The sequence below is a fragment of the Natator depressus genome, chromosome 1 (assembly GCF_965152275.1).
Source record: "Natator depressus isolate rNatDep1 chromosome 1, rNatDep2.hap1, whole genome shotgun sequence".
NCBI lineage: Eukaryota > Metazoa > Chordata > Testudines > Cheloniidae > Natator > Natator depressus.
In genome coordinates this window covers 212,496,908-212,509,854 of record NC_134234.1, presented here as the reverse complement: position 1 = coordinate 212,509,854, position 12,947 = coordinate 212,496,908, and the positions used below count along the sequence as shown (strand labels likewise).

Sequence of the window (12,947 nt, the reverse complement as noted above, 5' to 3'; positions counted from 1 at the left end):
CTGCAGTCACTGCATTAGGTGTGGCTGTACTGAATGGTGGAGGAATACACTGGAGTAGCTTGGGAGAGCTGTGGTTGTAATATGAGGAGACCTGGGAATTAGTTTGAGAAGCATCAGAGAGCTGTGAATGTGATACGAAGAGAACTGGGCTTAAGCAACCCCTATGTGTTACCAAAGGAAAAATGTGCATATGGCCCTTGAGGTTGCAGTCGGCATCATTTGTGTAGGCTGTGTCAGGAGCAGGGCATGGGGTTCATCTTGCCATGGGTATTGTCAGTAGTGAGTTGGGACATGAGAGCTGTGTGTGGATTTAATGATGGGTGGGGGAAAGTATATGGTTAGGTGATATCTTGTGTTGATGTGTAAATGGGCGGTAAAAGGGTGGTTGTTATATTTTGCAAGTGTGGTATGCTCTCGGGGGGCAGGCTCAGTGTTTGAGCATAGGGAAAGTGCAGATAGTGCCTGACTATGACAGTGAACAGGCAGAGTGCGAATGTGTGTGTGTTATGGGTGTTGTGAGGCATTGCTTGAAGAGGGCAGAGTTAACATTGCATGGGGGTTTATTTGAACTCCGTGTTTCCTGGTGTTCAGAAGTTTTAGTTTTGCTGAACCCAAAGTTCTTGAAGCACATGTGCTATCAACAGGCAACCTTAACTCTGCATTAACAGGTTTCAGAGTAGCAGCCATGTCCGTCTGTATTCGCAAAAAGAAAAGGAGGACTTGTGGCACCTTAGAGACTAACAAATTTATTTGAGCATAAGCTTTCATGAGCTACAGCTCACTTCATTGGATACATTCAGTGGAAAATACAGTGGGGAGATTTATATACATACAGAACATGAAACAATGGGTGTTACCATACACACTGTAAGGAGAGTGATCACTTAAGATGAGCTAATACCAGCAGGAGAGCGGGGGGCGGGGGGGGGGCGAAGAAAACCTTTTGTAGTGATAATCAAAGTGGGCCATTTCCAGCAGTTGACAAGAACGTCTGAGGAACAGTCGGGGGGGGGGGGGTAGGGGGGAGGAATAAACATGGGGAAATAGTTTTACTTTGTGTAATGACCCACCCACTCCCAGTCTCTATTCAAGCCTAAGTTAATTGTATCCAATTTGCAAATTAATTCCAATTCAGCAGTCTCTCATTGGAGTCTGTTTTTGAAGTCTTTTTGTTGTAATATTGCGACTTTTAGGTCTGTAATCAAGTGGCCAGAGAGATTGAAGTGTTCTCCGACTGGTTTATGAATGTTATAATTCTTGACATCTGATTTGTGTCTATTTATTCTTTTATGTAGAGACTGTCCACTTTGATCAATGTACATGGCAGAGGGGCATTGTTGGCACATGATGGCATATATCACATTGGTGGATGTGCAGGTGAACGAGCCTCTGATAGTGTGGCTGATGTGATTAGGCCCTATGATGGTGTCCCCTGAATAGATATGTGGACACAGTTGGCAACGGGCTTTGTTGCAAGGATAGGTTCCTGGGTTAGTGGTTCTGTTGTGTGGTGTGTGGTTGCTGGTGAGTATTTGCTTCAGGTTGGGGGGCTGTCTGTAAGCAAGAACTGGCCTGTCTCCCAAGATCTGTGAGAGTGATGGGTCATCCTTCAGGATAGGTTGTAGATCCTTGATGATGCGTTGGAGAGGTTTTAGTTGGGGGCTGAAGGTGATGGCTAGTGGCGTTCTGTTATTTTCTTTGTTGGGCCTGTCCTGTAGTAGGTGACTTCTGGGTACTCTTCTGGCTCTGTCAATCTGTTTCTTCACTTCAGCAGGTGGGTATTGTAGTTGTAAGAATGCTTGCTAGAGATCTTGTAGGTGTTTGTCTCTGTCTGAGGGGTTGGAGCAAATGTGGTTGTATCATAGAGCTTGGCTGTAGACAATGGATGTGTGATCTGGTGTGATCTGGGTGAAAGCTGGTTTATGTGACCATCGCTTATTAGCACCGTAGTGTCCAGGAAGTGGATCTCTTGTGTGGACTGGTCCAGGCTGAGGTTGATGGTGGGATGGAAGTTGTTGAAATCATGGTGGAATTCCTCAAGGGCTTCTTTTCCATGGGTCCAGATGATGAGGATGGCATCAATATAGCGCAAGTAGAGTAGGGGCATTAGGGGATGAGAGCTGAGGAAGCGTTCTTCTAAGTCAGCCATAAAAATGTTGGCATACTGTGGGGCCACGCGGGTACCCATAGCTGTGCCGCTGGTTAATTTGCAAACTGTATACAATTAACTTAGGCTTCAATAGAGACTGGGCGTGGATAGGTCATTACACAAAGTAAAACTATTTCCCCATGTTTATTCCTCCCCCACCACTTTTCCTCAGACGTTCTTGTCAACTGCTGGAAATGGCCGACCTTGATTATCACTACAAAAGGTCTACCTTCTTTCTTTGTTTTCTTCTTATTTATATGGCTATAGAACCTTTTACTATTGGTTTTAATTCCCTTTGCAAGGTCCAACTCTACTTGACTTTTAGCCTCTCTCACTTTATCCCTACATGTTCTGACCTCAATAAGGTAGCTTTCCTTGCTGATCCCTCCCATCTTCCACTCCCTGTAGGCTTTCTGCTTTTTCTTAATCACCTCTCTGAGATGCTTGCTCATCCAGCTTGGTCTACAATTCCTGCTATGAATTTTTTTCCCTTTCTTGGGATGCAGGCTTCCGATAGCTTCTGCAGCTTTGATTTAGAGTAATCCCAGGTCTCCTCTGCCTTTAGATCCATAAATTCTTCAGTCCAATCTACTTCCCTAACTAATTTCCTTAATTTTTGAAAGTCAGCTCTTTTGAAATCAAAAACCCTAGTTTCAGATTTATTTTTGTTAATCCTTCCGTTCAGTTTGAACTGAATTAGCTCATGATCACTTGAACCAAGATTGTCCCCTACAACCATTTCTTCTATGAGGTCCTCACTATTCACCAAAACCAAATCTAAAATGGCATCCCCTCTAGTCGGTGCAGCAACTACATGATGAAGGAATCCATCAGCTACCGCATCTAGGAAAATCTGAGCCCTATTATTATTACTAGCACTTGTCCTCCAGTCTATATCTGGGAAGTTAAAGTCTCACATGATCACGAAGTTTCCATTAGTATTTACTTGATTAAAAACATTGAAGAGGGCTCTATCCATATCCAGATTAGATCCCGGCGGTCTATAGCACACCCCAAGCACTATCCCAGGGGAGGCTGGAGTAGTTTTCTTCCCCAATGTAATTTTTGCCCAGACGGACTCTGTCTTATCCATTCCATCGCTTCTTATTTCTTTACATTCTACCTCATCATTGATATACAGTGCTACTCCACCACCTTTACCTTTATTTCTGTCTTTCCTAAACAGCACATACCCTTCAATACCCGTAGTCCAGACATGACTACTATTCCACCATGTTTCTGTTACCCCTATAATATCTGCTTTCACTTCCTGCACCAGTAGCTCTAGTTCCTCCATTTTGTTACCTAGGCTCCTCGCATTGGTGTACAAACATCTTAATTTTTGCTGTTTGGCCTCGCTCACATTCTGTACCTGATTAGGCACGGTCATTCTACAGCCAGTATAACCTATTAGACTGGTATTCACACTGCCCTTCCTCCTTATATACATTCTCCTACCCATGGCTGTATCCTTTCTTACTTCGTTTTCTTCCCTCTCAATGCTAAAATCCAGCGTGGCGATTACCTGGACATCTCCCAACCATCTCCCCCAGATTCCTAGTTTAAAGCTCTCTTAATCAGTTGTGCCAGCCTCCATCCTAGAAGTCTATTTCCTTCCTTACTCAGATGAAGTCCATCCCGAGAGAACTGTCCTCTGTCCATGAATGCCTCCCAGTGGCCATACATCCCAAAGCCCTCCTTATAGCACCACTGCCTAAGCCATCTGTTGATAGTCATAATCTTGTCACCCCTTTGTTGCCTTCTGTAGGAACAGGCAGAATCCCACTAAAGATCACCTGAGCCTCGATATCCTGAAGCGTCTTCCCCAGCCTAGCATAGTCTCCTTTAATACTTTCCAGCGAGAATCTAGCCGTAACATTTGTTCCCACATGTAGGATAATTAGGGGATTCTTTCCCGCTCCCTTTAGGTTCCTTTTCAACCTTAGGTCTACATCCCGTATCTTAGCACGTGGAAGACAGCACACCCTTCTATTCTCTGGATCAGCTCTGGTTACAGGCCTGTCTATTCTTCTCAGTAAAGAGTCCCCGATCACATAGAGCTGCCTTTTCCTGGTGACGATGCTATTCTCCAGTCTATCCCCTGTTCCCTTTGGCTGCAAGTTCTCTCCATTCCTATTCTCCCTTGCAATCCTCTGCAATCTATCCCGTATCCTCCTGGGGCTCATAGTTGTGTAGTCTCCATTGACTCTTCCCCGTTTTCTATAGGACTAGCCGCTCTTCTCTTCTTCCTTGCCCTTCTACCTTCAGTGACTACCTGCTGAGCCCCTTCTTCATTTTCCAACTCCACAAACCTATTCTTGAGCTCTATTTCTCCTTCACTAGCCCGTCTTTTCCTCTGCCTGGTTCTTTTAGTCACATGCTTCCACTGACCACTTTCCTCAGCAGTCTCCCCTCAGAATTCCTCAGTCCTGCTTCCATCTGCAAGTCTGAGCTTTTCCCTTCAGATATCTCATGTCTTTGCTCCATAATCTGCTCGAACCCCTTTCTAAACTCAACCAGACTTTCCACCTGCATCTCCAAACCTTGGATCTTTTCCTCCATCAGCTCTATCAGAGGGTGTTTCATGCTGACAAAACTCTTACCAGGTACCCCCTCCAGGATCATGTACATGCCGCAGCTTCCACATCCAGTCATCTTCATTGTGTCTTCTACGACATGGGTCACTCCCACTGCTGCCTCTGTATCAGTCATAGCCTTCCCACCTAAGTCCTGTTAATCTGGGAAACACAAACCACACCAAAACACCAACCCCCACAGCAAAAACAAACCCCGAACAAGCACCACAAGACAAACTCCCCTTTCACACTCCCCTGTTTACCCCTCTGTTTGCTGGCTCCTGTGCCGCGGCAGCTGTCTGTGTATCATGGCTGACGGTTCCACCAGTGCTTCAGCTAGATCCTTAAGTATCTTTGTGTGACAATCAGGGTCCAGACACCCCAAGGGGAGAACAAGGGGCCTGAAACCCAAAGAATAAGCAGTTGAAACAACTGTTTGTATACAGTATTATTGTACTATAACAGTGTACTGGGTAAAAAGAAAAGGAGGACTTGTGGCACCTTAGACTAACAAATTTATTTGAGCATAAGCTTTCATGAGCTACAGCTCACTTGGGTAAGATATCATATAAAAACTGGAGACATGCTGGTTATGGATATCATTGTGTGAGGCATATATAGATGGCGAGTAGAGTTATGTATGTGTGATGGAAAGATGTTCCTAAAATATGATGTATTTTGTTTTGTTTGTAAGCATTTTCTGCTTCTGTTATCTCTGCTTAGTATCATTTAAATCTATGTTCTTTATTAATAAACTTATTCGTGGTTTTACCATAAATCAGCTCCATGCTGTGTGTTAAGGTAAAGAGTGTGTCCTCAGCTGGGCTTGTTACCCAGGGGTTTTAGAACCCAAATCAGTGGTAATTTAACTGGTTTTCTTCAAGAAAAAATTAATATGGCCATAACTCCTCTGTCTGATAAATGATTGATACAAACCAGAATGCTTTACCTAAAACTACTTTATTAGATTTCAAGCGCGTCCACACTATGTATGCTATAGCAGTAGGATGCAGAGCATTCCAAATATTTACAGTTACCTAAAAAGTCTGAAACGGTCTCAAGAAATTAACAGCCAAGCTACCGGGGGCCCCCTCCTTCCATCTGACTATTGGGGAACTTAGGTGTAAAATCCTTGCCAAAAGGAAAGCTTCCTCAGACTGCTCCAAAGCACACTTTCTAAATAATATTTTTGTAAATTTTTTTTGGATAAAGCACACAGCTCATAATAGCCTCTAATGGGCTAATAATTTCCCCAGCAACAGCCAATAACAATTCATTATTTTTATTTGCAAAATATTCCTGGTTATAACAATGATAAAGCTTACATGTTAGAGGAACCTAAAACCAAGGTCGGTTGCCCAAACATTTGTTTCTATTTTTACAGTACGTTTATTTTTTATTTTATTCTCCCATTTTGATTAGAAAAACTGTAAGCATGTAGCTATTCGGCCTTGCCTCTCAGGGTCATTAAACTATTGTTAGCTCTGTGATGTTTGGGTTTCAGCTGGCAGTGGTTGAACATACAAAATGACTGACTCCAGTGCTGTCCAATTGTGGGGTTCTCAAGGTTCCTTCCCCACTCTGAACTCTAGGGTACAGATGTGGGGACCTGCATGAAAACCTCCGAAGCTTATTTTTACCAGCTTAGGTTAAAACTTCCCCAAGGTACAAACTATTTTCCTTTTTCCCTTGGACTTTATTGCTGTCACCACGAAGCGTCTAATAGATATATAACCGGGAAAGAGCCCGCTTGGAAACATCTTTCCCCCCAAAATTCTCCCCAAACCCTACACCCCCTTTCCTGGGGAAGGCTTGATAAAAATCCTCACCAATTTACATTGGTGACCACAGACCCAAACCCTTGGATCTTAAGAACAATGAAAAAAGCAATCAGGTTCTTAAAAGAAGAATTTTAATAGAAGAAAAAGTAAAAGAATCACCTCTGTAAAATCAGGATGGTAAATATCTTACAGGGTAATTAGATTCAAAACACAGAGAATCCCTCTAGGCAAACCCTTAAGTTACAAAAAGACACAAAAACAGGAATGTCCATTCCATTCAGCACAGCTTATTTTCTCAGCCATTTAAACAAACAGAATTTAACGCATATCTAGCTAGATTACTTACTAAGTTCTAAGATCCCATTCCTTTCTATTCCCGGCAAATGCATCACACACACAGGCAGAGAGAGGCTTTTTTTCTCCCTCCCTCCAGCTTTTGAAAGTATCTTGTCTCCTCAGTGGTCATTTTGGTCAGGTGCCAGCGAGGTTATCCTAGCTTCTTAACCCTTTACAGGTGAAAGGGTTTTTCCTCTGGCCAGGAGGGATTTTAAAGGTGTTTACCCTTCCCTTTATATTTATGACAGGGATGCATGCAGGAATGTCAAACACAGGGCTACAGGCTAACAGGCTAGTGTGTGTGTACTGTATCTTTGGGGACAGTAGACTTAACTTCTGTGAGGTTTGCATTCCTTCCCCCTCATTGTTAATATTAAATGTGTTGAGTATCTGCTCACCATTAACCTATTTAATAAAGATTAAAGCAAAATAGAAATTAAAAATCTCAGCCTTCTTGATATCACCCCTTATTAGCTCTTCTTTTAACTAAGTAGAGGACCTGACTTTACTTCATCTTTCTCTTACCCCCTAATGTATTTAGAGAACTTATTATTATTATCTTTTTATTTCCCTTGTTGGGTTTAACTCATATTGTGCTTTAGCCTCTCTGATTTAGTCCCGACATGCTGGTGCTGTGGTTTTGTGCTCATCCTTAGCAACTGCTTCACATTTCCACTTTCTGTACGATTCCTTTTTGATTTTCAGTCCTTAAAGAGCTCTTGTGGAGCCATAATGTTCTCTTACGATTTTTTTCTGTTTTTCCTTCACATCAGGATAGTTTGCAGTTGTGTCTTTAATACTGAGAAACTGTCAGGTCTCCTGACCTCCTTTTTTCCCTAAGATTTTCTTCCCATGGGAACTTAGCTATCAGTTCACTATGTTTGTTAAAGTCTAGAGTTTTTGAAGTCCTTTTTTCTTATTCTGCTTCTTTCACGCCTTCCTTTCCTTAGAATCATGACAACTATCGTTTCATGGTCACTTTCACCCAAGTTGCCTTCCACCTTCAGATTCACTAACAATTCCTCCTTCTTGGTCAGAATCTAGTCTCCAATGTCGGTCCTCCTGGTTACTTCCTCTACTTTTATGGAACAAAAAGTTTTCCCCAACACATTCCAAGAACTGATTGAACATTTAGTGTTTTGCCTTATTACTTTTCCAACAGATGTCTGGGTAGATAAACTCCCCTGTTACTGTCAGGTCTTGTGTTTTGAATATTTATGTTTGTTGTAGAAATGCCTCATCCATTCCTTCTCCTGATTGGGTGGTCTATAGTAGACCCCTACCATTACATCACCACTATTTTTCCCGGCTTTTATCTTTGCCCAGAGACTTTCAGCTGGTCTGCCTCTCACCACCTTCTGGGGCTCAGAACCTCAGACTTGCCCAAGGTCAGCCAGCAAGCCAGTGGCAAAGCTGGGGATAGTCCCAGTCCAGTGGTTTTTCCACTCGGCCACAAGGTTGCTGTGTGATTCCTCAGTGCTCCTCCCTGTCCTGTACATTTTGTTAGAATGGAATGGGGATAATGGTGGTTGTATAGTTGCTCCCGGGGCCTGCAAAGGGGTAGGGCTCCCGTAGATTGCAGCACACACACGGAAGGGGAGAATTCATGGCTGATGTGCCTTACTTCAACCCCCCAACTTTTTCTGCTACCCTTCCTAGTTTGCAACCCCTCCTGTGTTTTCCCTTCCTCCTCTCACAATCCTCACACTCTCCCCCTTCCCTGAGCCCACCCCGCAATTTCTTCTCTCCCCTACCACCGATTCCCATTCGTCTCCCTCCCCATAATAAACACATCCCTGGCTGAAAACCCAAACATTTCCCCCTGTTACCACCTACTCTTGCACCCCTGATCACCCCTCCCCTTCCCAGTCAGCATTCACATTTGGAAGTTGTTTTCTTTTCAAAAGCAATTTCAGCACATTCTGAATATGTTGCTGCACTCAGATTATATTTACACCAAACAAAATCCCCCATGAGAGAGACCAATTGGAGCAATAAACCTGCTTTTTTAACATCATGTTTCTTTTCTGGGCTGGAGTTGAGCTCACAGTGCCAGGGGTGGGGGTGTCTAGCTGTAAAGGCCACAATTTACCCTCAAAGCCACCCACATCTCATGCTGGATTGTCAGGTTTCCAGATAGCTATCCTCTCTCACTGCATATGCTCAGTGTAGTCCATTAGATGTGTGTGTAGGCGCACAAGCCTTCGCAAGCACCTAACTGGAGAAGCAGGCTCGTTTTGAAATAACATCTTAATTTGATTTTCCCCAAAGGCCGGTGGATGCCATATCCTCTGTTGAGGGTAACCCTCAAGTGTCTGATACCCTGGTGCAATGATCTGAGCCTTGGTTTGATCTCTACCAGTGTGCAAAAATAAAATGCCAGAATCTGTCAACTTTAATATAAGCTTTTTTTTTCCCTCCTGGGAGCAGTATCTCGGAAACCCCTTGGTGAAATGGCCCCACATTTGGATTACTAATACAACCCTGTGCTCCTATGTGAAATACTGTATTTCAATCCAATCCAATCAATCAGGCAGATATTGGAGCACTTAGAAAAAATTAGCTTTGAAGGAAAGCTTGTCTCAACCTTAACTGTTGCAGAGCTGTCACTGAGCTAGACTATCACCACTGTGTATTTTATTCCCAGTCAGACCCCTGAGTGCAACTGTTCTGATTCAGTAAGCTTCCAATAACCTAGGACTCTGTACCCTTGAGAACCCCAGTTTCTTCACATGGCATTTGTGTGATAACTTAGGGGCAGCCGCTCCAGACTCCTGACCAGCATTCTGGAACCACCAAAGCAGAGACTGGCCTCAGCCAAAGACAATCTGTCCCAGGCATGACCCTGACCCCAGAGCAGTAAATGCCAAGGCAGAGTTTGGTGGGTGCTGTGTGACTTCCCACAAAGGGCAGATATGAGCAATAACGCCTGCACTGAAAGAACCTGATAATCACATCTGAACATCCTCGTTTACAAAGTGCCCAGTAAACTGGGAAATAATTATTAGTTAATTATCCCAGGTCACTGGGGCTCCTTTGTCACATCTTTGGATACAATTGTGCAAGAGAAATGTCCTTCTGATCTCCCTTCTCCTTCTTCTCAGGGTACGGCGGGTACAGGCTGGCAAATGGCAGCACAGAGTGTTCGGGGAGAGTGGAGCTTCGCCACGGAGGCGCCTGGGGAACCCTCTGTGACTCCCAGTGGGATTTACAGGCTGCCCACGCCCTCTGCCAGCAGTTTGACTGTGGATTCGCCCTGTCGATTCCAGCAGGGCAGCTCTTTGGCACAGGAGACGGGCCTGTCTGGAATGGCAAGTTTGGCTGTGAGAAGAATGAATCCCACCTGAGGGACTGTCCTGTTACTGCGCTGGGCACAACTGAGTGTCCCCCTGGGAGTGAAGCCAGCGTGGTGTGTTCTGGTGAGCAGCTGCCAGGGGAAAGAAAAGGATTGGGGAGCATCCTCAGCCAGATCTTCACAGTGTGTCAATCAGCCAAGCTCCATTGGGCTCAGTGGGGCTATGCTGATTTACACCAGGTGGGGACTGTCCCATAAATTGGAGCCCTGTCCCTGCACCAGCCAAGTCTGCTGGAACTGATCCCTCAGTGAAATGCTTATGGTGCCTTGAGTATGGAATGTACCAAGGAAGCCAAATTCTGGTCCCTGGTCCTCCCTTCTCACTAACTGATGTGGATCGAGTATCAGTTTGTGAATGTGCAGGTGTAGAATAGTCCCACAGCCCCCACAGGGTAACTGCTAGCATTGATCACGAGCAACAATCCCTTCCTGTTCCCTACTCCCCTCTCTGCCATGGCCATTAACACTGATCACTGAGCCACCTCGACACTCACTTTCCCTTGTGCTCAGGGTGCCTGGGCGGCAGGTTGGTGAACGGCACCGAGTGCTCCAGGAAAGTGGAGATCCGACATGGAGACACATGGGGAAGCCTCTGTGCCTCCCACTGGGATTTGCAAGATGCCAACGTCCTCTGCCATCAGCTGAACTGTGGATACGCCGAGTCGATCCTGGGAGGAGCCCATTTTGGGGAAGGGAGGGGAACCGTATGGAGCGACACTTTTCATTGTGAAGGGACTGAACCCTGTCTGTGGGATTGTTTTCGCATGGCCCTGGGCAACCCAGCCTGCTCCCCCAGAGACACGGCCAGTGTTATTTGCTCAGGTAAGTTTAATATATATGTGTGTGTATTAGTTATAGTGCAGTTTATAGGCCAGCTTAGGATCATCATGAGTAGTCCCATTGACTACAGTACTCAAAGTAAGTAGAGGTATCGGAGTGTTGCTCTCTTTGTTTAGGTTCCCCAGATCAGAGACACCTCCAGGTGCAGTGAGGGGTGGCGAGGTGGATCCTAGCACTACGCTAGAGTGAACCAAAGAGAATGGCTCTGTGCTATAAACCTGGGGTTTGTGATTCACAGATTCCCTCAGTCCCAGCAGGGCTGACTCAGCCCTTCATCAGGTTGAGGTTGGTGTTGCAGAAGCAACCTATACGCAGAGATCTCATCCATGCTGTGGGGCCATTACAATCCCATTTCACTCTCTGGAAAAGTAGGTGTTTGCCCTGGTTTTCCTGGCCAAAATGCTTCCCCCGTTGCCCATCCTGGGTTGTGTGCTGGTGGGCTGCAGCCCTCACCTACAGAGCTTGCTCAGTGGGTGTGTATGTTTGTAGATCATTAATTCCCCACAGCACTTCATAGAAATAGTCATTTCTTTGCCAAAGATCCCAGTTTTCAGGAAAGCGTTCAAATGGCTCCAGAGCTTGGCTTCTGAGCCAGCTGGGAACTTTCACAAAGATCCTGCTCTTAGTGAGAGCAGCTGGCGCTTTGATGAAGATCCTCCTCTACAATGCAACACAAATACTGCAGGGATCCTTTTTCCAGCAGGCTTCTCCAAAGATCTTCATCTAGATGACCTCCTGAGGTCCCTTCCAACTCTGATATTCTATGATTCTATGATAATATACGCCATCATGTGCCAGCAATGCCCCTCTGCTATGTACATCGGCCAAACTGGACAGTCCCTACGTAAAAGTATAAATGGACACAAATCAGATATTAGGAATGGCAATATACAAAAACCTGTAGGAGAACAGGTTCAACCTCGCTGGACACACAATAGCAAATTTAAAGGTAGCCATCCTTCGGCAAAAAACTTCAGGCCCAGACTTCAAAGAGAAACTGCTGAGCTTCAGTTCATTTGCAAATTTGACACCATCAGCTCGGGATTAAACAAAGACTGTGAATGGCTAGCCAACGACAAAAGCAGTTTCTCCTCCCTTGGTGTTAACACCTCAGCTGCTAGAAGAGGGCCTCATCCTCCCTGATTGAACTAACCTCGTTATCCCTAGCCTGATTCTTGCTTGCATATTTATTCCTCCCCCTGGAAATTTCCACTCCACGCATCCGACAAAGTGGGTATTCACCCACGAAAGCTTATGCTCCAAAACATCTGTTAGTCTATAAGGTGCCAGAGGACTCTTTGCCACTTCAACAAAAGCTATAAGAAAGTAAATCTATGGGTTCTCCTTACACAGACCTTCCTCCATTTGTTTCTCTTACAACTTAACGTGTTCTATACTTCAGCACACACATTCAAACGCATTCCCCACTGATCTTCTCTTAGAGATGATTTCGCAGGCTTTGCAGTGTGGTTGTAACATGTAGTGGGTCTTCAGAGCTTGAGAAATGGCAGCACCTCAGCCGTTTCAAACACTTCAGAAGTCGGTGAACAACGAAACAGTCTGGGGATCTTAGCAGCTAGCAGCGCTCCAGCCCTAGGCTTGGGTTAAGAGTTGACTGGATCTCTCAGTTGCTGGTGAAACAGAAATCTGTAGCCTGTTTTCAATGTGGTACCAGGATTGGAAGCAGCCTCTACAATATCTGTCTCTGGATCTCTGTGAGGCTCTCACTCCATAGAGCACTGTCTTCTCCCCATAAACCCAGCTAAATCAGGCAAGAATTCACAAATCCTCACCTCACCAAGTGCTGCCCCGTTCTCTCTCTTTAACTGAGACAGAATCCCAGTTTAGAGCAGTCAGCTGATAGCTAAATGTAAATTCCATAGTCTCTGTGGTCTCCACAGCAACAAATA

General features: G+C 44.9%; 1 protein-coding gene across 1 annotated transcript in view; it reads left to right on the top strand.

Annotated features, from left to right (window-relative positions):
- The window catches only part of LOC141975040 (antigen WC1.1-like), a 67,166-nt gene that overhangs the window by 26,583 nt on the left and 27,636 nt on the right, over positions 1–12,947 (top strand). Inside the window, exons 5-6 of the mRNA XM_074935197.1 lie at positions 9,947–10,261; positions 10,708–11,019. Of these exons, the coding sequence (XP_074791298.1) occupies positions 9,947–10,261; positions 10,708–11,019 (627 nt within the window). The remainder of the gene's footprint in view (positions 1–9,946; positions 10,262–10,707; positions 11,020–12,947) is intronic.